General features: G+C 43.5%; 1 protein-coding gene across 2 annotated transcripts in view; it reads right to left on the reverse strand.

The window, feature by feature from the left end:
• MEAK7 (MTOR associated protein MEAK7) overlaps nt 1–9,865 on the reverse strand; it is a 23,702-nt gene extending 13,837 nt beyond the window's left edge. The window contains exons 1-3 of one of the 2 annotated variants that reach the window (XM_077831089.1): nt 9,753–9,862; nt 8,965–9,031; nt 3,504–3,694 (exon numbers count right to left, since the gene is read on the reverse strand). In XM_077831089.1, the coding sequence (XP_077687215.1) occupies nt 3,504–3,694; nt 8,965–8,974 (201 nt within the window). In that variant the 5' untranslated portion in view covers nt 8,975–9,031; nt 9,753–9,862. Of the gene's footprint in view, nt 1–3,503; nt 3,695–8,964; nt 9,032–9,752 lie in introns of both variants that reach the window. The other variant, XM_077831090.1, reaches the window with a different exon arrangement.
• Nucleotides 9,866–26,069: the final 16,204 nt, after the last annotated feature.

The raw sequence follows: 26,069 nt of genomic DNA on the forward strand, positions 1-26,069 counted from the left end.
AGCCCCACAAGAATTACAATTGGAGCTCATTGATCTCCAGTGCGATTCCACCTTGAAGGAAAAGTACAATTCAGAAAAACTGGAAGAGTTTTATGCCTCCTTGAGTGAAACAAAGTTCCCAAATATCCGCAAGGTGACACAGAAAATCCTTGTTTTGTTCAGTTCCACCTATGTGTGTGAACAAATATTTTCCCTGCTGAATTACAACAAATCTCGCTACAGATCCCAGTTAACTGACCAGCATCTCAGCTCAGTATTGCGGATTTCCACAACAAGAATGAAACTGGACTTTGATGCCATTGTAAAAAAGGGTGACCAGCTGCACTGTTCACATTAATCAAAGAGGGCGTGGAAAGGGGTTAAGTTTGGTTTAATTATTGTAATACACTGTTATGATAGTATATTTATAATAGTAAGTAAGGTTTTACGTTTATTTCCACTAAAATGTATCTTTATTAAATAACGTTTATTTGAATATCTCTGAATTGTTAATTTTGTGAGCATTCATAGCCAGCCATATAATTTCCATACCCAGATGCAGCCCTCAGGCCAAAAAGTTTGCCCACCCCGGCATAATACCTAAGGGAGAGTTTGTAAAGCACTTCACATAATATGTTCAATACGTTGAGCCTAATTCATCTCTCATTTACACTGGTGTAAAAGCAGTCAGAGATCAGAATCAGGTCCCTTCAGTGCAGTGCTTTCTAGTAATCCCAGTGAAATAAATGGCTACACTCCTGCGGACATCAGTGGAAGCTGGACCACACGCTATATGTACAGCAAAGCCAGTACGAAGGGCTCAATCCCACTCCCACTGACGTCAATGTTAAAACTCCCATTGATTTCAGCCAGATCAGAACTGGAACCCACAGTCTTAGGGCAGGTTTACACTGCCGCTTAAGTCCATCTAACTTACGGCGCTCAGGGGTGTGAAAAAGAGACACAAAACACCGAGTGACGCAAGTTACAGCAACCCAAGCGCTATTCACACTGGCACTATGCCAACAGGAGAACGCTTCCCTGTCAGCACAGAGCATCTTCACCAGACGTGCTACGGCGGCACTGGTGCCCCAGTGTAGAGCTTCTAGGTTGGCCCTGCCCTTAGATATTATAGCATAGTATATTGAGAGAGGGACTGACACCTAGGGTACGGGTACATAGAGAAGTTTTCTAAAAGTGCCATAGGATCTTAAAGTGAGACAAGCAGCAGGAACTTATGCCAGGTTTACACGATGGCTGCTAGAGTGCACAGCTGCAGGGCTGCAGTATGCCACTATAGGGTGTAGCGTATACATGGATGGAAGGGGCTATTCCATTGATGTAGGTCAGTGTTTCACAAACTTGGGACGTCGCTTGTTCAGGGAAAGCCCCTGGCGGCCGGTACGTCCCTTGGCCCGCGTAGCTTCCCGCAGCCCCCATTGGCCTGCAGCGGCAAACCACGGTCAGTGGGAGCCGCAATCGGCCTAACCTGCGGATGCAGCAGGTAAACAAACCGGCCCGGCCTGCCAGGGGCTTTCCCTGAACAAGCAGTGTCCCAAGTTTGGGAAACACTGATGTAGATAATCCACTTCCCCGAGCAGTGACAACTAGCTCGACAGAAGAATTTTTCCATTGACCTAGCTGTGTTTACACCAGGAGTTGAGGGGCTTAATTACTCTACTCAGGAGTGTAAAATTTTTCCATCCTTGGGTGATGTATCTCGGTTGATGTAAATTTTAAGTGGAGACCAGGGCTTAGCTAAACATCTTACCTGAAGGCTGTCGCACCTTCACAGAGCAAAATTATTTGCTTCCCAGCTCCCGTCACCACTATTACTATTGCATTGTTTTGTCACACTGGTAGATATGACATTTATTAGATTTGAATTTTTTTCCAAACAGATGCCTAATAAACATTTAAAATAAATTTACACCTATATTTGAATTTGGAATCCTTTTCTAGAATGGTATGAAGAGAACTAATTACATGGGCCATGGAACTCTTGAGAAGACACAAAATAGCAATGTCTATTGTACCCCTCACCATCTCCATTCATTATTACTATTTGTACTACGGTAACATCTAAAATCTTATTGTGCTAGGCAGTGTAAAAATGAAAAGTGAGTAACAGTTGTTGTCCCAAACAGCTTTGGCACAGATTTTTAAAGAAAGCTAGGTGCTTTTGAAAAATCACACTGGGCATCTATCTACATTTTTAGGTGTTAAATACTTTTAAAAAGCTGGCCCTTACAATCTAAGGGTAGATTTACACTTACAGCAGCGTGTAGAGAACAGACACTGCATACTCAGCTGGAATGAGTTTAAAGAGCAGGGTCCATGGTGAGGCACAGCTTAGGCGAGTAGAATAGAAGCATGCCAGAACCTGAGGGTAGATACTCTACACGGCTCTCTTCAGGCCCCAAGCAGTGCATGCCACATGTACACTGCTACCGTTAGCAGTGTAGTGTCCCTCTGGCTCCCCTCTGCCAGAGCCATTCCCCATAGCAGGGAAAGACTCTGGCCATGGGAAGATGCTCTGGCAGAGGAGAGGCAGTGGGGAAAGGCTCCGGGAGCTTCCTGCTGCTGGAGACTGCCCCATCTGCCTTCCCCCGGCAGTGCCTTTCACTGCTGCATGTAGCTACACATTCCCTATATGTTGCCACCAGTGGACAAGGACTATACTGATAATATAGTCAAAAGAGTAGCTGGGAAAACAGAGGCATAGAGAGGGGATGTTACTTGCCCAAGTTCACAGAGCAAGTTAATGGCAGAGCTGGGAAGATGAAGTAGGTCTCTTGGATCCCAGTTCAGTACCCTATCACTAAACCACATGCCCCTTTTCATTGAGCTTTTATTTAACTGACCCTATTCTGTAGTGTATATTAAAACACACTTTTAATATTACTTCAGTTTAGACATTTGACTGCTGTCACACTAAAGTTATCAATGCTACAAAAATATTTTTCCTCCTTTTACTTGATTAGAAAATTAATGCAAAGTTAATCACAGAGTGTAATATATGTTAATGTGCTAAAACAGACAGCCATGGCTTAATCATGCAAAATTAAATGTTCTCACTTCAGTACAAGGGTGAAGATTAGTGGCTGTGAGTGCGGTCAAGAATGACATAACCAAACATAAATCTAATTATGTTACGACTTGCCAAGAAATTCTGTAAATTACAACATACGCATAAATTCTGGGTAAGAGAAATATTCTCTCCATTTGTTGGCTTCTGCAAAACATATTCATATTCGGGCTAAGATCCATCAGAATCAGACCTGTTGTTTATTTAGTTGGGTGCAACTGAAGCAATACTGAGTACAAATAAACCTCAGTTATTAATAATCTTGAACTGTAAGAAAAAAAATAAATATGTCTATCCTCCTCAAAAATAAATATTTAATATGCAGTTAAAATGAAATAACACCTAAAATTAACTACCCATGAATCTCTATTTCTTCTCTAGAAAAATATTCAGTAAATTACATTACAGACATATTAAGCATGATAGGTTTTCTTGCCTTTAACATTGCCAGGGTCACAGCTTTTCTGGTAGCTTTTCCAGTCTTTAGTCCTCCCGATTCATCCGACCCGGATAAGGTATCAAATACTTCATCAATATCTGTCTTTTCCTCAGGAAGAAACCTTGAAAGGTGATTCTCATAGCAACTGCTTTCCACATTTCCCATCTTTTCAAAAAAGTGATGGAATCCTATGAGGAAGAAGAAAGGAAAAAAGAAGTATAAAAGCATGGGAAAAACAAGTAATTGGGGAGGGGGGAGATACCTCAACACTGAATAGAAAAAACTCCTCACATATATGTGCAAGTTTTGTGAAGGGTATGGGGGGAATAGTCAAATTAGTCATAATATATCGCTGCTAGGACGCTGTGAAAGCAAAGACTGAACACACTTGAAGAAGAAAAATGTGAACATTAAATATGATTTTAAAAAAATATATGTAGTGTAAGTTGCACACTGAACCCACCCTTTCTACCAATACAAACATCATTTGGGGCTTATCAAATGGAAAAACCAATATGATTTAATGATTAAATTAGCGTCAACAGAGTTAATGTAAAACTGTCAGTTGGAACACATCAGGAAATGCAAGTGAAGAAGTTGGTTATGGAATCGTTTTGATGGATTATGCTATTTCTTTCTGATGGGTTTACGGGCTGAAGCCAGCTCTGCTAATAATACATGACAGGAAAAAAACCATCGGTCATAAGTAGGGTCTCACTGAAGAACACTGAAGATAATTTTTTTCTATAGACTGACTTCATAATTAATTCAAACAGCAGCCAAGGAAAATAACGTGACAATGCACTCAGAGATAAGGGCTCAATAACCTGGTTCGTATGATGCTGGTAACTCATGGGAGATGATACCCAACCCACAGGACTATTATGTTAAACAACACCCCTGTACTGTGTAGAGTAGACTCTCCAATGTTAACATAAGTTCCCATACTATTTAGGTAGGTAACCTCCTTGACAATATCTTGACTAGCAGACACTTCCTCTGCAAAGGATTAAGGGAATGGTGCCTTAGTGTCTAATTTTGAACAAGACAGTTATTAAGGATTCTCAGCAAATGAACAGGCCTAGCCCTGGCAACACAAAAGGGACAGCTGCAACCCACATGAAACCAGTTCTCTCCAGAGCTCGAGAGGAAGAGAAAAATCTCCAAAAGGAGAATAGCCTTTTAAAAACTCAAAGGCTGAGAACTTTAAAAGGGAGGAACAAAAGGGACAGGACATACTTTTGGAAAAAGAGGGGACCTTCTAAGTTGCCAAAGCACCATCTGAGGCTTCACCAGAAGTGTGGTCCAGAAAAAATGGGAGTTGGAACCCTGAAAGGACACTGGCCAAAATCCCAAAGAATGCTCAAGAGTGACCAGGAAACTGAGGCAGAGAGTTTGTGACCAGGAAGTGTGTCAGAGATGCCAGAGATGGTGGCTAGAGCCTACCCAGTGACCAGGGGGAGCTCAAAATCACACAGGCCCAGCATGTGGGTCCAAATACAGCAGCCAGGTTGAGTTTCCAATAGGAGGAGCTTTACCAGGGCTATGACACCTATTAAGGGATTCATTTTCATCCTACATGCCCATTAAAGCTAATGGTGTGTACATAAAAATATCAAGATGGCAGACTCTGAAACATTAAACAGATGACTCAGTCATCTAATCACATCAACCTGAAATGACAAAAAGAATGATTTTTTTAAAAAATAATAACAGACCAAATGTTAGTCTACATCTCCTAGACCAGATTCTGATTTCAGTTATACAAGAGTACACTTGGAGTGAATCTACCCATTTCAGAGCCTCCAGATTTACATCGCGTCACCAAATTGAAAGCCTAGTCTGAATTTCATTAAAGATGTGTTTTATTCATTTTTAAGCATTTCATTTAACCTTTAAGACAAAATAAAATATATACAAGGATCAGTCACCACACAGAAGTGCATACACTTAACACATCCCAGTACTACTCACTGATTTATGTTAAAGTGCACAGCCACATCCTCTACTGGTGGTATAAACATGTTTTTAAACCAACAGCAAAACAGCAGTTCTTTGTATCGAGCGAGGACTCCTGATGGAAATACAAATTCATGACCAGTGTATGAAAACGATGAATAATGACATTACTACAGAGTGCAGGTCTCTTAAGGCAGTCTAAGAGAAGGTATCAAGAGTGACAGAAACAGGACTTCTTTGATGTAAAAGACCTAAAAATCTACTCCTCTTGGGCTATATACTGCAGGCCGAATTCTCCATTCCCCTACACACTCTTGATGCTGCTCCGGAGGTGTAAAAGAGTCATAAAAGGTACTGGATCTGCCCACTGGGAAAGATCCTTACATAGAGGTTTCCTTGGCTAACATATAGCCAACATAACCAGATCTTTGCCATCTTCCTTCACAACTACCATCATAAGCAACATATTGGAAGTAGGAGGTTAATCTAAGTGCTGCTTTGCTCCAGCTACCCTCAGTTGCCTCAAGAGCCACTAATGGGCCACAGCCACTAGGGGGCACAGTCATGAGGCTGTCCTAACTAGGCTGTGAGTGAGGTGCCTCACAGTATAAAGAGAAACAAAGTAGGTGAGGTAATATCTTCTCTTAGTCCACTACAATATATTTACCTTACCCACATTGTCTCTCTAATATCCTGGGACCAGCATGGCTACAATAATCATGGTCTGGAGAGGTGAAAAGGCAGCTTAAAGCCACCTTTCCTGTACCTCCATTCTGTTTCTGTGTTGAGCATAGTTCAGCCAGGACACTGAATTGGGCTCTGCATATTTTAGGAAAAGATTTGCTAACTTCCATTTAGTTTTGAAAAAGGTATTAGTGATGAACAAGTATACTTTAGTAGCTGCCAACAAACCTATTTCACCCATGATGATTTAAACATGTTTTTTCAAAGTTTGCAAACCCTCCTTGGCTTCTGTAGAACCAAAACCCACCCTCTCGGCTGTCACCACAACCCTTTTCACCCTTCTTACTGGAGAATTCTGCAGTCTAAGAAGTCATCTGTCTACAATGCAGTGGACTCAACAAACTATCAAAGCTTTACCTGTACATTCCCCCTCCCCAAGTTACTTTTCCATACAAACACACAAAGTTAAATATCAACAACTTCTAGCAGCCAAGCCATAGGGAGATAGTAAAGAAAGGAAATTCAACTTGAGATGATTTCCCGGGCCTAATTTCTCGTGCTGCTGAATTCATTGTGAGGTGGTGTTAGCTAGGTATTTGAGGCAAAGTTGAAAATGTGCTGTGACGGGATCCCCGGGGTGCAGCCTGGGATTGTGGGACAACTGTGCCCCCTTATCTCTCTCCAGCCTGGGCTGTCTCTCATAATGCCTTGCTAGTGACCAGCACCAAACCCCTCCAGGTGCTGTTATCACTCAGCACAGCCGCATTTGGAGACCCAACGCCCAGCTAGATTGCATGAATGCTCCCAGAGCCACTCATGAATCACACAGAGAACGGCACCAGAGACAAATCTCCCCAGCTCCCAACACTGTACCTCAGGAATATACTGTCTTGCACTGCTCAAGATGAACAATGCAGATTTATTAATCGGTTCACCACTTCATCAGTGGAAAGTGGATATACCTCAGCCTTTGCAAAACCTGAGCAGATTTGCCACACACTTCATACAAACTCACTGGTAAAGATAAACAGTAAAACAAATTTATTGACTACAAAAAAGAGATTTTAAGTGAAATTAAGTGATAGGCAAAAAGTCAGAGTTAGTTACCAAAAGAAATAAAATATAAGCACTCAGTCTAAACTCTCAACCCTAGTAGACTGGGCAACATCTAGATTAAGCAGTTTTCCCACTCCACTGGAATATTGCAGTTCATAGTACAGAGATTTCACCCTTGAAATCTGAGCCAGCCCCCTCAGTTGGAGTCTTCAGAGTGTCTTTGTTGCTTGCAGCATAGATGGGGGAAGGAGAAAGGCAAGCATGGGCCCCCTGTATTCGGTTTTATACCCTCAGTCCATATGCTTGGAAAACACAAGTCCAAGCATGTCTGGGTGGGCATTGCTGAGTCTTCAGGCAAGGTTGAGCAATTCCCCTGGTGTGGCCTCATGCAGATGAGTCACTGCATTGCAGCTCTCTTGCTGGACAATGGTTGTTGATGGGTTGTTTGACACCCCGCCCCGGTGTTGGTTACTTTTCTTGCTGTTGCCTCTGGGGAGCTAATATCTGTCTGATTCCCCAACTTACAGCATGTTTTAGTGACAACCATACAACACATATACTTCATATACATTAATGATGTACATATATGTAGAGTTACCAGATAGCACCTGTGAAAAAACAGGACAGGGGATGGGGGGTAATAGGCACCTATATAATAAAAAGTCCCAAAAAACGGGACTGTCCCTTTAAAAACAGGACATCTGATCACCCTACATATATGGATAGAGAAATGGCTTTCAGTGGATCATAACCTTTCCCCTGATACATATAAAGGATATAAAGGAAGGTAAGATCATGATTATATAAAAATGAGGACTATGGGGGTTCTAGGACACTCCCCCAAGGTATAGAATATCACAAACTAGAAAATAAATCCTGGCCTCACTCCTTCCAGGGCTGCAGCAGAACTGATGAAGTTCTACTTTATGGAGAGCAAAAGAGAGGTAGGACCACACACGGGGGGTTGCATTCCCCATATGCTGCAGAACTGTGTTCTGGGTGGGCTCCCTGTACTCCACAGTGCAAGGGTTTATGTGGGAGGAGTAAAGTGACTCATGACCATAAGAAGATGATGGGTGGACAGGGGTGGGATGGATTGGAGATGGGCTGCTTCCCTGTGTGCTTGGGCGGTTCAGCCTGCAACCATGCAAACTCAAGGCTTTTCAGAAAATCCAACAAACCCCAGGCTAGCAGCTGTTGGGACAAGGCTCCTTAACTAAGCAGATCCACTAGCCATGCCTGCCTGCGCTACTGAGCCTGGAGGAGGATTCCTTGCCCACCGTCCCCATGCCCTGTAGATCTCCCTGTGCACAGCCTGGTCACTCAAATTCTGAGCAAGGGCTGAGATTCGGCCCTACGGAAACACTCAAGCGTTTCAAACAGATTTACCATCCTGTCCCAACAGCTGCTGGGTGGGGGCTTCCTGAAAGGCCTTACACTGAGGCCTACCCTGGCTGCAGGCTGCACGACCCCAACCGAGGGCAGCACCCGCCACTGCCCAGCCAGCACCTTACAATGGACAAGAGTAGGCTTGGAAGAATCAGAGTGTTATCAGTAAAAGTTGATTTCACCAGGCACCCGCAAACGGCCAATAAACATTTCTGTGGATGATGATCAAAATTAACAGATGGGCAAAGCCAGCAAAACACTGCTTGGGAACTTATTAGAGTTCGATGTAAGGATATTTATTTCATGTATTCTGACATTGACAATGTGTGTTTTAATGCTTCGAAAGCTTTGACTTTGTGACTGTCAATACCTGCTGTCATTAACGAGTTACAGTCTGTGCCCCCCGTCCCTCCTTCCCATCTCGCAACTGTGAAAATCTGCAATCGATAAAAATTAAAAAATGCTTAAAAATATGCATCACTGTTATAAAAAAAAAAATGGCAGTGATGTTTTGCAGGCCTAAAGCAGCACCTCCGAGCCCCAGGCCAATAATCCCTGTGCCTTAGCAACAGGAACATGAACCACCCCTCATTCACAGAATCTCAAGGCTGGAAGGGACCTCAATCTACTCCAACCCCCCTGCTCAAAGCAGGACCAGTCCCCAGTTTTTTCCCCCAGATCCCAAATGGCCCCCTCAAGGATTGAACTCACAACCCTGGGGTGAGCAGGCCAATGCTCGAACCACTGAGCTCTCCCCGCCTCATTAGCTATTCAGGGTATTGCTGAGGCAGGGGCCACCCACGCAGCCAGGGGCTAGTATCTAGGGCCCCCGCCATGAATATTAATGAGCCAATACTCAGTCATAGTGATAATTAGCCCAGGGTATACACACGCCGACTCTTTAATATGCACAGGCCGGCGGATGAACAATACGCGAGCCGTCCCCCGGTCATGGCCGCGCCCTCCGCCCGCGGCACGACACGCAGCTTATCCCCTGATCCGCAGTAACGAACACCGGGGTCCCCAACACTCGCGAGCGTGCGGAGGAGTTAGGAGGGCGCCCACTTCCTAATACCGCCCCGCCGTAATTAATATTCATGGCCACGCCCCCTCGTTACTATTCACGGACCCCCTCCTCCCCGATTCTCCGCCCCTCACCTGGCCGCGGCTGCGCGGGACCGCTCCCGGTCGCTCCCCGGCCTCTCCCCGCAGCGGCCGCCTCACTCCCGTCCCGAGCGGCAGCGAATGACGTGCTCCCCGCTCCGCCGAGAGAGCCGAGAGCCGTCAAGGGGCGGGCCCGAGGCCTGACTGATGGGTCGCTCCGCTAATAGGAGGGCGGCTCCGGGTAGGTCCCAGGCTCTGTGGGAGGGGCTCTGTGGCGAGCACGCTGAGTGGGCCGGGTCTGAAGCGTGACGTCAGGCTGATGGGCGGGTTCTCTACGGCAGGGGTTTCAACCAAGATGGCTGCCGGGGCCACGCCTCTCTTACGTCATCGCCAAAGGCCGCCGTGGCTTGAGGGGAGGGAGTCAGGTTCTCTGACTAGGAGAGGGAGGCCCACCGCCTTCTGCCGGGCCAGCCATGGGTCATAGGCCCTGTAGTGCTGGGCCAGCCCATGACTCATAAGCCCTGTACTGCGGGACTAGCCCATGTCTCAGGCCCAGTATTGCCAGGGCCAGCCCATGTGTCATGGGCCCTGTACCGTGGAGCCAGCCCATGTGTCCTAGGCCCTGTACTGTGGAGCCAGCCCATGTGTCCTAGGCCCTGTACTGTGAGGCCAGCCCGTGTGGTGTAGCCCTGTATCATAGCCCTGTACTGCAGGGCCAGCCGGTTGTCATAGGCGCTGTAGTGCTGAGTCAGCCCATGTCTCATAGGCCCTGTACTGTGGAACCAGCCTCTGTGTCATAAGCCTATACTGCCAGGACCAGCCTGTGTGTCAAAGGCCGTGTGCTGCAAGACCAGCCTATGTGTCATAGGCCCTATCGTGCCAGGCCAGCCCCTGTATCAGAAGCCCTGAACTGCTGGTCCCTTAGGGAGCATCCCATACTGCTCTAATGCTGGGGCCAGCCTGTGTTTCATGGGCAGGAAGGGCCAGCAGTACAGAGCCTAAGGTGGGGTCAGCCTATGCCATAGGTAGGGTGCTGCTGGCCTTTCAGAGAGAGTCTCCCCATATAGTGCTGGGAGGAGTCTGCCATGGGGCAGGAGGATGTAGGCTTTCTTTCCTGCTTGTCTCTGTTGTTGCCATGACATTCTGTATGTCCCCACTGTGCACCTCAGGGACAGCCATGATGTAAGTAGCTGTGGATTCATGACAGTATCACAGGGATTTCAGCTTCTCCTTTACCACGTGATTTACATGATGAATAGCACAGGGAGAGGTTGCTGTGAATCAAGTTTTGTAAATAAGCTGTGTGTAGTCCTGAAGGTTAAGTTTACAGGGGCTTCAGATCCAATGATCGTGTCTTCTGGCTTGAAAAGCTGTGTGTGTGTAGAACACAGGGATAATAGACTTTAACAAGATTGGTGGTGTAGAAATACGATGATGCATTTAAGGAAATTGGTTGGAGCTGATGGGAAATCAAAAGTGGAAAACTAGGACCAATATCAGATACTGTTCAAAGAAAAGGAGTACTTGTGGCACCTTAGAGACTAACAAATTTGTTTGAGCATAAGCTTTTGTGAGCTACAGCTCACTTCATCGGATGCATCAAACAAATTTGTTAGTCTCTAAGGTGCCACAAGTACTCCTTTTCTTTTTGCGAATACAGACTAACACGGCTGCTACTCTGAAACCTGAGATACTGTCCAGGAGCAGAGCCCACAGTCAAGCCGACTTACAATAGGACATATAAAAATATTCTAGTATGCTCATGTAACCCATGATTTGGACACTAATATATACTTGCATATATCAGGACTTGCACACACATCAGTGTCTGCATGCAATCAAGTTGAATGCTTGCAAGAGGTCAGACTGTTTTAAAACTTTGACCCAACAGGTCAGTAAAATCTGGGTAAAAGGGGAGGTGAAATCTGTAGAGATGAAACCGGAAATATTAAGAAACATGAGAACTGGGAAGTTCTAATAGGAACAGAATAATAAAATAAGATAGATTGTGAACTACAAAAAACCAGCCCTTTTCAAATAATGAATAAAAGAACCCCCTGGGCTATTTAAATTGAGGGCTGTTCATTTGGAAATAAGATAGGAAGTGGTAAATACATTTTTTGCTTTCCTTTGTACATAGGAAAAGACTGGAGTTCTGCCTAGGTCAGGTAAGAGGAAGGATAAAGAAAATGGTATAAGATATAAAAAAGAATAAGATTGGAAGTCCTCGATCCTGGATGAAACTTATGGTCCTTCCTTATTTATGTTGATTCATAATTCTGGGGTCCTGGCTGATCCCCAAAGGATTAACCATTAATGGAGGATTAATCATTTCTTAAAGGTCTGTAGTTAGGCTATGGAGCACTGCTACAGAAAGAGGGAGAATTTCTCGTCACTAGGAGGCAGAGTCAAGTTGTGACTTGACTGCAGTGAGTGTTGACTGGCCTCACCTTGCAGTAGTGCTAAGGTTATGCAATTAACAGTCAGCAGGCAGTGATTCAGCAGGAAGCTTGCAAGAACAGCTAAACAGGGCTCAGTGGTAGCTAGATGTGGGGGACTGTGGAAACAGTTTTCTTGCGAGAGGTATGAAGGGCTAAAGACATAGCTGGGAGAGATTAGGGACAAGAGGATGGAATATGAGAGCAGAGAGGAGTTTTCTTGGCACCTCCTTCAGGTTAAAACCCTTAGAGGAAAGATATACAAAAACCCTCAGGTTCTAAGGTTTAAACTGCGGTCCTGCTGTTGGAAAAACGATGAGTGTTATGCTGGTTTGCTGACTGCAAAATAAAGGCTATATATAATGTGCTGAGAGTGGAAAGCAAGGTTACAGGGACAGTGTTGGGCATGGGGCATTCTTTGGATCTGAGATATAAACATTTATGAGACTATAATTACCTAGCTAAGCTGAGGTTGATGTATAATTGTTCACAGAACTTACCATTTTCAAATCAATAAATGTTTCAAGGATTTCTTTTGACTTCAGGGAAAGTAACCTTTAGCAGAGATATGCTGCTTAAATGGCCCTTATTTGCCCCTTTCTAGTTCACTTTTTTGGTCTCCCATCAAACTTCAATGCTGAGGTTTAGGCTTGAGAGGAAGATGAGCAACTTCCTTCAAAGCCAACATTGGCACCATTTCACAAATCTGGTGACTGGTTAAATCAGTTAAATCATTTAACAGTTTAATCATTTAACATTCAATAACAGTAATGATTCAGCCTCTTCTACAACCAACCATGTCACTTTTTCCACACACAAGCAAATTAGAGACAAATCTATTGTCATATTCGAAGCAGATTCTTCATTACTTTTCTTTTTAAACCTTTAACATGGAGTCAGAGTCCTGCAGAAATACTAGCGCTGAATGCATCCTATTAAAACTGGAGGGTTTGACCTCAGGCCTGGGACTCCAGAGACTGTGGGTTCTATTCCCAATTCTGACAGGTTTCAGAGTAACAGCCGTGTTAGTCTGTATTCGCAAAAAGAAAAGGAATACTTGTGGCACCTTAGAGACTAACCAATTTATTTGAGCATAAGCTTTCGTGAGCTACAGCTCACTTCATAGGACACATACTGTGGAAACTGCAGAAGACATTATATACACAGAGACCATGAAACAAAGTGGAGTGGGAGGAGGTATTGTTTCATGGTCTCTGTGTATATAATGTCTTCTGCAGTTTCCACAGTATGCATCCGATGAAGTGAGCTGTAGCTCACGAAAGCTTATGCTCAAATAAATTGGTTAGTCTCTAAGGTGCCACAAGTACTCCTTTTCTTATTCCCAATTCTGTCACTGGCCTGCTGGGTGACTTTGGGCAAGTCTCTCCATGCTGAGGATACTGGTCTCCTTAATGAAGTGCTTTGAGATCTACTGTTGAAAAAGAGTGCTTCCTCTCTGTATAATAACAATACCTAGCTCTGGTATTAAATCAATAGAAATTGGGGTTTTTTTTAAATACTGTCAACTAACAGAGTTAAAAGTTATTTGATGGCACCATAATCTTTAGAGTAATACTTTTTTCCTATCAGGAGAAGAGAATTCATGGAACTAAAAGTTGGCTGAAGTTTTGTTAAACAATGCATAGATAGAACAAAAAATAGCATCAAAGTGTGTTCACCACTATTTTCACATACAATGCAGCATTTGGTTTTAGGATTAGGGGATAACATGTAAACACACAACACACATTGCACACGTATATATAGCATGCTTCTAAACATAAATATCATTTTCCAGACAAAGTCTCAGTCTGTTAACAGAGTTTGGTTGAAATGTTAACTAAATAATAGGAGCCCTCCTCACAAACTAAAGTACAAAATGCTCTCTGCTTATCACAGACAGAGAAATAATCTTGTTGTTCTAGCAGTGCTTGTAGTGAGTTTAGAAATGCCAACTAGCCTTACCTTCCAGGCCACACACTTATTGAAATTCCATTAATATAAAGAGGCATCTTGAGGTGGAATCAGTGGTGATTACTTTTCCTATCACATAGTTAATCCCAGCTGCTCCTGGAAAGAAGATACAAAAGGCAATCTCTAAAGCAAGTGTATTTTCTCTGTGTGTCTTTTTGGGTGAGCCTCAATAGAGTGGGGCTAGGGGCTGTTAGGGCAATAATAAAATTTCATGAGATGTTGGAGATGAGTCAAACTCTGCACTCATGCTTCAAGTGTGTTCCTGTTTACAGCATATTTTTAACAAGTCGAAAGAGGTAACTCGAATATGAACTTTTAAAATAAATGATTTCATTTATAAACATTAGTTTAGGAGCAGAGCAGGTCTGTGCCTACCAAACACATGTAACATATTTATCCTTTCTTTCCTTCATTCTGTGCCTACATGTTTGTATATTTTGTTATGGCTTCATAGTGTAAATGACCGGTATGCACCTAGTCATTTGTCTCTGCCATCAGCTGCTGAGTTAACTGACACTTACCTATTTCCTTCAGATATCCAATGAACCATTATTTGAAAATCCTTAGTAGACTTAAAATTGCAGTCCCGACGACTTGTAACTTCTGAAAATCCCATGGTGCTTCTTCTAAAACATAAGGGAGTTAACTTATTCTAGTGTGATTAATTACATTTTGCCTACGTTAAAGGAAATAATTCCTCTTGTTACTTCAATGATGTACATAATTCTTTCCACTTCCACTGGTCTTGTAAAAACTATGATGTAGTGTTAGGATGAAAAAGCATATGTGCCAAACTGATATTACTGTAGGATAACATGAAAAAAATAATGGAACTCTACTGACTAAAGTTAAGTCTTGTAAAAGGCATCATATATTGCTGTGAAGAGTGCCCTAAAAATTAATAGAAAGTTGGTGTAATAAAAGTATAATAAAAGTAAAAACTTATAGAAGCTTATGCTCAAATAAATTTGATAGTATCTAAGGTGCCACAAGTACTCCTTTTCTTTTTGCGAATACAGACTAACACGGCTGCTAATCTGAAACCAGAAGTAAGTGGTTTGTTTATAGATTTACCAAATTCCTTACACAAATTGGTCCTACATCCACAAGGTGGCAGTAGTGTGCTTACAACAGAAAATTAGACAGTAATGATTATTTTAAAGTTACCCTGATTGTGACATCAGACTTGGCAGTGATAGGAACAATTACAAATTTATACTCAGCAGGATTATAACTGTAGGTGTGGAATAAACAATAGACGCAGCTGGTGTCCAGAAATTAAGATTGTTTTGTGCAAAAGAAAAATGCCTTTTTAACAAAGAAACACAAGAAGTCTCTTAATAAAGAAAAATGCATCGGTCCTAATTTTCAAATCTGGATGCCGTCATAGATCCCACATCTAAGTGCTCAAATCTGTGCTTAGGTGCATAGTTGCACATTTTATGTGTCTTTAAGCAGAACTTTTCCCATGATCTCTAAAGACAACATGTAAAATATAGGCCAAACTCCATCCTTGGTCTGACTCTCTCAGTAAGCTACATTAACATTTTTTGTAATACATGTACAGTATAATTAAAATACCTTTGATGCCAGTTAACATGGGTGTTGTGTAGCTGACAAACCACCATTGGGTATTCCAGTGACAACTATTCAAGCTAAAATTCTAACTAGATTTATGAAGAGATTTTTTTTATTGCTCAGATTTTGAAACTTTTAGTGGCACTATATGGGGATGCTATAGGATACTCATTTTTGCTGTTGCAAAATACATTTTGAGGATTGAGTAGAGGATTGTTAAGATCTTGTTAATTCCAGACTTCCATGAGTTAAATTCTAACTTGCTCCTGAATCTGTATATGGATTTCCCATTAATGTCAATGAGAAAAATTATGCAAATAGGATAAGGGAAGACCATGCCTCTTAATCTGAGTTAGGTTTTTCTTCCACCTTTAATTAGCCCTTCAAGGCCAATAACTCAGTGAATGTATGGTTTTACGCATTCTTGTTTTTCTGTTGCATTGATTTTTCCTAACTTTTTTATGGATTAATCATATAAACTGGAGGCCAGATACTCTAATCCTTCCGAGCTTTGTTTGACCCAGGAGCAGCATGGAGGGGAGAAAAGGTAGCCTTTGCAAATCTCTAGTCCTTTGGTCAGTCTGGCTTCTAATTCAACTTAGAGTAGCCTCATGGCTGCTGTAAATTGTACCCAACTTCCCATAGTCTTAAGAATCCATTCCAGTAGACAGAGATTGCTAGAAAGTTCCTTTTCTTTAGTCACATCCCCCCTGCTAGGAGCCTACAAAGAGAGTGACTTTGAGCCTCTGTTCACTGGCTTGCTGCCCCCTAGATCTCCCCCGTCCCCCTGGCGAATCTCCAGAGAGCCAGTCGGTTAAGAAGCTTTATGTACCCTTTACAACATGAGCCGGTACAAAAAGCAAATAGCAGGGCTGAGAACCTGGTTAATAACCTGGTTAAGAGCAAAGAGCAAATAGCAGGGCTGAGAACCTAGACCATCCCCCTTGCAAATGAAAGAGCATTCCCTTCAGAGTATTTTTTAGTGCTCTGTCCAATCTAGTTTAAATATCTCAAGTGATAGGGCTCTACTGAGAAATGGAGAGTACATATAAAATAGCCATTTAAGGAAACTGGAGCAAATGCTGGAAAATTAAGAAAGAAAGAAGTAAGAAAAAGAAAACCACAAAGTCCAGGAAGCATTTGTGGCCAGCACTGTAAGCTAGAGATAAATGTGTATTGGTTTGCAAGGCCAACGTTTTTTACAAAACTGTAGTGAGTCACTGAAAACAAAACAAAACCCGCAACCACCACCACCAAAAAACAAATGATAGAATATTCAAAGAGGTAACTCAGGGTTTATTTTTTATTCCTTTTCCAAGGCTACAGAAAACCTAAATTTTAGGAATGAAAGACTTTGGTTGCAGCTGGATAAATATTCGAGATAAGGCTTCATCAAAAGTAGTCAGTGTCTTGAAAAGGAAATTTCAGGTTTTAATTCCCGAATAATAAATTGCTTCCTAAAGCTACCGTTAAGTGCCACTTAAGGCAGAGCCTTTTCTCAGACTGGCAACTTAACCTAGAATTTAAATGATATATTTAGCAGTCTATGCATTTTTATCCAGCAGAATTAGCTACCTAAATTTTAATATTTCTTTGAGGCCATTTTTTTTTTTTTTTTGGTCTTCTTAAGTCAGAGGCTATATCTGAATTGTTTCTTCATCATCGGACTCACACTGGCCTAACATATGTATCAAAGGGGCTATCACCCTCTGGAGCAATGAAACAGGATATAGAACTTTTAATTTACCTTCATCATAGATCTCATGCACCTTCCCTTTTGTCAGCATCAGCTATATTGACATATGTATCCGGAGGCACACTAGCCCTCTCAGAGATTGCAGTCATTGGAGAGTCTGTGTAACCAAAGGCAGTGTCAGTTCAGTTGCATTTTCATCACCCTATCATCCCAAGTACCCCTGGATAGCCTGGAACCTCGATTTACCAGGCTGTAGTACAGTGCACTTGCAGACAGGTCATCAGGCTTTGGTAATGGAATTTACCTCATAGCATTATTCAAAATAATCCATCTTTCTTATCATTTAAAACCAAAATTGAAGAAATATGTATTTGCTGCTGCCTTTACTTCTGAATATTCATCATTTTAATTGTTGTATTGCAAAACTCTGACTTGTGATGGAGCCAAATTCATCCCTTGAACACAGTGCAATTAAACTGTGGATGAATTTGGTCCAGGTTGTCATTAGAACAATCCTGGGTCAGACCAAAGATCCATCTAGCTCAGGATCCTGTCTTCTGACAGTGGCCAATGCTTCAGAGGGAATGATCAAGTGATTCATCCTGTCGCCCATTCCCAGCTAGGTCTCATGAACACTGCACAGAGCCATTATATTATGCCTTAGAGACTAACCAATTTATTTGAGCATAAGCTTTCGTGAGCTACAGCTCACTGTTAGTCTCTAAGGTGCCACAAGTACTCCTTTTCTTTTTGCGAATACAGACTAACATGGCTGTTACTCTGAAACCTATATTATGCCTGTAATTCATGTCATTGAGTTCTGGCTCTTACTGTGACTTTATGTGGTTTTTCAGAATGCACATATATACTTACAGCATTGCTGGAGTATTGTTAAAATGCTGAGTAATACAGAGCTGCCACAGGCCCAGACCACTGATTACCTGTGCAATATGACCTTTATATAGTAGAACCGCACCAGAGCCTTACCATAAAAGGTATAAATAATCTAAGCCCACATGCTGCTGCTCTCATGCATGTATCATTAAGCTCTGCATTTAGCAATCTCCTGTGGTTTTCTATGTGATGTCCTCGATTTTTACCTGATTTGCTTTTCTTTTAAGGGATTGCCATATATGGCTAAAAAAAGAGAGGCTTGCTGTGAATCAGAAGTGTGTCCTTAGGTAGTCACAAAGGAAGTTCTGGGTTTTGCAAGAGGCTTTGCACTCCTCTCTGCAAAAAGCTTTGCCTGCAGGCAGCCAATTCCCTTTTACAGAAGTAGAAAATACTTAATTTGCAACTAGTCTCAAACGAAGAACTGGACACTCTTGACATTATCTTGAGTTAAAGCGGGGGTGGGGGTAGGATGCACGACTATGCAATAACTCAGAACACTCGTGTTTCTAATGGAGTGGAAATCTCACGCCATAATCCATAAAGCAAGAAGTGTTTTGTCACCAACTGTAGAAGTAGCAGCCTCTTACAACAACGGCAACAAATTTCAATGCTCTAGTGTACTAAAATGAAATCGTATTATATTGCATGTTATGTATCTATGGTGGCCACTCAAAACCACAGGCTGAATTCTGGCAAGTGCACACGTAACCCACACACCTCCTTGGTGTGGCGTTCTGTCCCATCTGGTGGCACTGAGACCACTTGAGAGAGAGAGATTAATGAGTTTGCTCGACAGCTGTAGCTAACAGCCAGTTGGCTTTTAGCTCACACGGTAGAGGCACATGCACTAAGCTCCAGAGGTCCCTGATTCAATCCCACCCGCGACAGGATCTGTCGGTGTTATACACAGGTGCACGAGAGAAAAAACAGAGTAGCAGAGTATGTCTGTAAGTAGTTGTCCAGAATCACTCTGAATCTCCCTACCTCCAAACATCATGAAAAGTGTTGTCTGAAGGTCTTTCATTAGAGGAGCCATGGAAGGGCATGGCCAAGCAGTCAAAAAATGGACTCTATCTATTTAAATTCATAGGTTTCCTCACCTGGCAGTGATCTCTGTGCACATTCCCACCAGATTTTTGTAAGACAATGCAGTACATTTGTATTTAACATTTAACAGAGATCTCAACATGCAATTCAAGGCACGTTGGCTGTGCTCTTTTTTTAACTGCCATTACGCATTAAGAATAACCTTGGTTTTACCAACACTTCGAAGAATGGGTGAAGGACGGGATAAAAAGAAGTGAAACAATTTGATAGAACCCATGTGCTGTCCCATCCGCTGAAATGGTGCAAAATCCCCTGACAGGAGGAAGAAGTGATATTTGTGGTGCTTCCACTCTGAGGTAATCTGGAAAAAATGGTTATTACTTTTTACTGGCTCTTCTTTATAAAACACTGCAAGTCATCATTAGATATTTTGCTTAACGAAACAAAAGCCGTGAACAAGGAGCAACTATAACAATCTCAAAAGTAAATTCTATAGGAGGGTACAATGTCATTTAAAATACAGGTCCGTTGCTATCTACTGTATGGAAAATAAAGGGTAGATGAGACATCAGAGTGATATTTTGGCCCAGATGTTCACAAGTGTATGTCATTACCTGTGCTGCCAGTGCATTTGTGCACACGGTTGTGGTAATTGTTCATCCAAGTTGGATGCACAGTCATGTATTGAACTGCGGGGAATAGTTAATCTACTTTAAACTGAAGCAGGAATTTAGCTGGCAGAGGTGTAATGTGGCTAGCACACAATACTGAAGTCCCCAACTCCTCTTAAAAGTGCCAGGGCATTTTTAATGTCTGTAGCTTCTCAGAGTCTCTCTTTTTACATATCATCCAAAAGCATAAATGTTGAAAGTGTGGAAGAGACAGTTATCAGAGTTTGTTGTCCTGCCTGATGGCTGTCTGGGCTGAATTATTCTAGCCTGATTTCACTTCATGCTGACTGCAGTCTGCCCCTGTAGCTTAACTTAATGTGTCATGTTCTCAAACTGATCCTGCTGTGAGAAGGAAATGAGTGTTCCAACCACTCCTTTTTAAAGCGTGTTCATCACATTTTGTCACTTTCGGTTATAGAAAAATATTGTTAGGGAAGGAAATGAAGTTAAATGATGCATATTAGCTGTTGAGGAGAGATTCCCTTTAAAATGCATTTCCATCATATTTTATGCTTCTTTTTTTCAGGGTAGAAACCGTCAAGGTTTTTATTTTTTCGTAAGGGTCTCATAGAATCTTTCATGGTGCAGTAACAACATTTGCATTTTGATAGCACCTTCTGAGGATATTAAAGTAGTATTCAACTCTTAATTAAGGATCCCACCACCCTGTGAGGTGGTAGTAATTCTCATTTTACCTGGGAAAACAAAGACACAGAAGTTAAGTAACTTGCCCAAGTTCACAAGAAAAGTTTGTGAAAGAGTTGGTAACTGAAGCCTTATCTCTAGACTCCCAGTTTTGCACTCTAACCACAAACTTTTCTTCCTCCTGGTAGCAGAGGTAATAAAACTTGGTCTTGTGTGATGTTGCAAAAGCAATGTTTTCATTCTGTTTCAGATATACCATAATGTTAGTCCACATTTACAATATTTACAGTTGTTATATACCATTGAAAAATCAATGGAGTTAACGCCAAATATAATTATGGCCCTAACTGTGTTGTCTTGGGCAGGTAATTTAAGCTTTCTTTGTCTCAGTTGCTTACTTTCCTCTCAAGAGTATTGAGAGGATTAACTGGTGTTTGTATAAGAGTGCTATGTAGCAGGGGTGGCCAACCTAAGCCTGAGAAGGTACCAGAATTTGCCAATGTATGTTGCCAAAGAGCCCCAGTAATACGTCAGCACAGCCAGGGGTTGAACGGCGTACACCCCCCGGCACACTGGAAAGTTGGCGTCTGTAGCTCCAGCCCTGGAGTTGGTGCCTGTACAAGGAGCCGCATGTTAACTTCTGAAGAGCCACAGGTTGGCCACCCCGCTATATAGTCTTATTTATTATAGAGGAAGGACTGATCAAATAAATAATCATGAAGTATTCTTGAAAGAATATTTATGTATATAACAGCAGTGATGTTTACTTTATTTCACTATAAATCTTCTGTTTAAGCAGTCTCACATTCAGAAGCAGTATTTCAATACAGACTCTCTTGGCTTTGGCTATGGTTAATGTTATGCACCTGATCCTCCAGACTGGAAAGGTTGGGCTCACCTTAAGTCTATGGGACGGCGCAAATGTGACAAGCCACTGCTGCAGCCCTCTGAACCCAGCTTTGGCAAGTGTCTCTAGGCTGCTCTGTGTTATGCTGCATGCCACAGGGGCTTTTCGAGCCACCAGGGGATCAGCTGGACAGGATGGTATTCTGACCAAGCTCTAATGCCCCCATATTGGGTTGGGACACTGGAAGAATGGGTGGTATTAGGAGCTTTGGTGGTGGCCTTGTGTGGCCAGAGCAGTGCATACGAGCCTTAGGGAGGCTGAGAATCTGATTAATCATTCATCCAACATACATTAATTACAGGCCTGGTAGTTCTCACACACACACATAATCCCACTTGAGTCACAGCTAAATGTATCCCTGGTGTAAGTCCATTGGAGACAATGAACCGCGGGCTTGGGGAGGTAAGCCTGCAGGCGGCTGGCCCCTTCTGCCTGGGACCCCACCCCTCTCACCCTCCTTCCCCACTGAAGCCCAGAGGCCACCCCCCCCAGAGTGCCCGGCAGGCGGACAGGCAGCTGAGCGTGGCCCGCACCAAGCGGGCCGCGTGCCCTCCCACCAGAGCACTGGGTGGGAAGGCAGCAAGGCCCCCAGCCCAGGGCAGGTGGAGGGACCCAGGCTCACCACAGCTACCCGTACAGCTCTCCCCAACCCAGCTCCGGCCGGGAGGTTGCGGGGGCCTTGGAGCCGCAGCCCGGCCATGATAAGAGCCAGGAGGGAAGCTGTGGGGAGCTGCGGCAGACCCTCCACCCATAGGCGCCGACTCCGTGGGTGCTCTGGGGCTGGAGCAACCACAGGGAAAAATTAGTGGGTGCCCTGCACACACTGGCAGCCAAGCTCCCCCCACCTCACCTCTTCCTTTGCCTCCGCCCCCTCCCCTGAGCGCGCCACGTCCCGTTCCTCCCAGCGCTTGCCACTGCCAAGCAGCTGTAGCAAGCTCCAGGAGAGAGGGGAGAGGAGCGGGAATGTGGCATACTCAGGGTAGGAGGCGGGGAAGAGGTGGGGCTAGGGTGGGGATTTGCAGAAGGGGTTGGAATGGGGTAGGAGGGGGCAGAGTTGGGACAGGGACTTTTGGGAAGGGGTTGGAATGGGGGTGGGAGGGGACGGAGTTGGGGCAGGGACTTTGGGGAAGGGGTTGGAATGGGGGTGAGAAGGGGTGGGGCGGGGGGTGTTGAGCACCCTCCAGGACCAGTAGAAGTCAGTGCCTATGCCTCTAACCCACCTCCTTGGCCAGGTCTGGCCGAGGGGTGGGGTGGTGGCCAGGACCTCGGGGCGAAGAGAAGGGGAAGGGGGCGGGGTCTGCCTGGCGAAAAGTGGGAGGGCTGTGGCCCCTTGCCTCCCCCACCCTGATTCCGGCGCCACTGATCCAGGGCTTGGCCACACGGGAAAGAAGAGCCGCAGTGGGAAGCAGGAGGGGGCCACACAGGCAGTTTGGGTAGGCTAAGCGTCACCTGCCTTTGATACCCACCACCCATGATGTAAATAATATAAAAATCCTGACTCAAATCATCCCTGAAATAAATAGGTGTTGCTTGGTTAAAATCTTTCATATATGCCCTGTCTGAGTTTGACTTAATACCTTGAAAGCTCTGTTCATGCCATATGAATCGTGTCAAAAGAAATTTGCTCAGTTTATAGGTCAAGAAAGATCTGCCCAAGGGTCAGAATATGAATTCCTGCTAGGCACAGACAACCTTAGTTCTGCCCATTCCTAATTTTTGAGAGCTTGACTTTGCAACCTTAATACTCTTTTAATGTAGAGTTTTGGATATAATATATATCTATAACTCATTTGTGATTTAAATGAATCCATGTCAGCTGTAAAGAAGACAGGGTCATAGAATATCAGAGTTGGAAGGGACCTCAGGAGGTCATCCAACCCCCTGCTCAAAGCAGGACCAATCCCCAGTTTTTTCCCCAGATCATAAATGGCCCCCTCAAAGATTGAACTCACAACCCTGGGTTTAGCAGGCTAATGCTCAAACCACTGAGCTATCCCTCCCCCCAGGAGTAGTTGCCCTCTCTGCGGCTTGAACTTAGGACCTTCAGATTACAAGACTGACACACTGCCAACTGCACTAAGAGGGCTTTTTAAGAGGGTCAACTGAGTATAAGAAATTATCTGCTTCGAACTTAGTATAAGTAGAAATACATTTGATAAGACAATTCACCCTTTCAAAAGGGTAACGTTTCCCATTAAAATACTCTGATCGGGGCTTAAAATTATATATAAATGCTATACAGTCAAATCAGCATATATTTTCTGGATGTTTTCTGCTTATCACAAACCTGGTTTGATTCATATGTCCCAGTTACTACATTGCTTAATCAGTTTGCCTCATTATTTGCAAATATCTGTAACAGGCATTCAGTGGGATCTGTAAGAAGGACAAAGCCGGGTAAGGAGTTGCCCGGAGGGGGAGGTACTCTATCTTTATGTGAATATAAACAGTTTTAGCAAAATGAGGCTTGTTGGTCCTTGAAGGCTTTCTAGAATTTAGGGCAAAAATCTCATCAATGAGGTTTTCCCTAGTGGCCTACAATTCATAACCTTATATATTTCCTCCAACAATATTTCACTTCCAAAATCAGAGGATCCTTCTGCCCCCAATGAGAAAGGGAGGTCTAATTTTCTCAGAACACAGCCTACATTTTGTCTATTTCAGTTTTTGGTACAGAAAGCGTCATGCACAGTAACATCATGGGCCAGATTTTTAAAACGGAGCATACACATATCTAGTTTTGGTGTGCAATGATCAGGATTGTGCCCACATGTAGCCGGTTAGCTGTCTGACAGACAGCTCCAAAAATCTGGGCCTGTGTTCATAACGAAGAAGGCAATGTTGTGGAAAGGCAGTAAGAAGTATAACAATTATAGCCGGTTGTATCCCGAAAACAAGAAGTGTGTGACTGGGAAGAGAGGGAATCTAGTGTAAAATTCCTGAACCCAGTCTCACTCTTGTTCACTTCTGTCACACACACACACACACACTCTCGTTCTCCAAACAGTGGGGGGAAAACCCCATACAAACACTTTAGACTTGTGGTTACAAGTAAACGAAATCTTTCAGCAGGACAGCTGTGATCCTTGGCACAGTGTAGTATTTACATCCATCTTGCAACAAGAAACTAGTGTATTGCTGTATGCTGAATGAGGAACTCTTGGGCTTTGAAAAAAAAACTACAGTCCCAAGTGACTGAAATGTGATCAGTTTTCTATGAGCCATCAGGTAAACCTGTAAATTGTAGTTTTCTGGCAGCGAATACTGCAGACCTGAAATAGTCACTTGCTGTAGTTTCTTTTCTACCTTATATACTCCAAATTTTGTGTGCTTTTATATTCTCATGTTCAGTGCCGTTTATTCCAGATTGATAAACATAAAGTATATATGTCCAAACCTAGTCTGTCAGAGACCTATGAATAGTTAGGGTATTTTGGCCACCTAACCTTTCACTGAACAAGTAGTTGCCAGCATGTTGAGTGGTATTGTTACCCCCCCTTTTGACTTGAGCAATTAGCCAAATTAGAGATTCTGGGGTTGTTTCAGGAAAAATTGATTATAGAGTCAGGTAATTCTCTTTAATTACAAAGAATTAATAAAGTCCTGTTTTGCTGAACACAGGAGGACTCAAACAACAGAAGACAGTTTCTTTGCTCCCAGTTCCAAGCCTCTTTCAGCCAGCACTCAGCCCCAAAAGCTCTCTCTCTCCAGTTTTTTCCCAAGGCCATGCTCCCAACGCTTGTTCAGGATTGGTGCTTGACTTTCTGCTCCTTCCCTGTCTGTTTCTGTGGTGTTTCTCATTACCCCTCTCTCTCACACACACACACATACATACACACACTTACACTTTTACTAAAGCAATACCCAGCAAAACCCCCTGGCATGTACCTATATTTTGATGGTGAAGTGCTTGTGTTCTAGGTAGAGACTCCTACTGTTTCAGCTACCTGGTTCCATAAAGTAGCTAAATGGGGTTTTTTACAACTATCTTAAATGAAGGGTAATAGTTACATCCAACCCATAACAATGGCCAAAGTATTACTTCCAAAAGTAATACTTCTGGGAAGATCTGGGAGCACCAAAGTGTCATGGACTGGCGAATACTGTGATCTCTACTCCAGAAGTTGAACCACTTTCTAAAGTATGAGAATAAAATGTTCAAAGATGCCATCTTCCCCTAGTTCAGTGGTTCTCAACTCTAGTCCACCGCTTGTTCAGGTAAAGCCTCTGGTGCGCCGGGCCAGTTTGTTTACCTGCCACGTCCGCAGGTTCAGCCGATCGCAACTCTCACTGGCCGCGGTTCGCTGCTCCAGGCCAATGCGGGCTGCAAAAAGCAGTGCAGGCCAAGGGATATGCTGTCCGCCCTTCCCACAGCCCCCACTGGCCTGGAGCAGCAAACTGCAGCCAGTGGGAGCCGCGATCGGCTGAACCTGCAAATGCAGCAGGTAAACAAACCGGCCCGGCCCGCCAGGGGCTTTCCCTGAACAAGCAGTGGACCAGAGTTGAGAACCACTGCCCTAG

Source organism: Eretmochelys imbricata, chromosome 12 (genome assembly GCF_965152235.1).
Source record: "Eretmochelys imbricata isolate rEreImb1 chromosome 12, rEreImb1.hap1, whole genome shotgun sequence".
NCBI lineage: Eukaryota > Metazoa > Chordata > Testudines > Cheloniidae > Eretmochelys > Eretmochelys imbricata.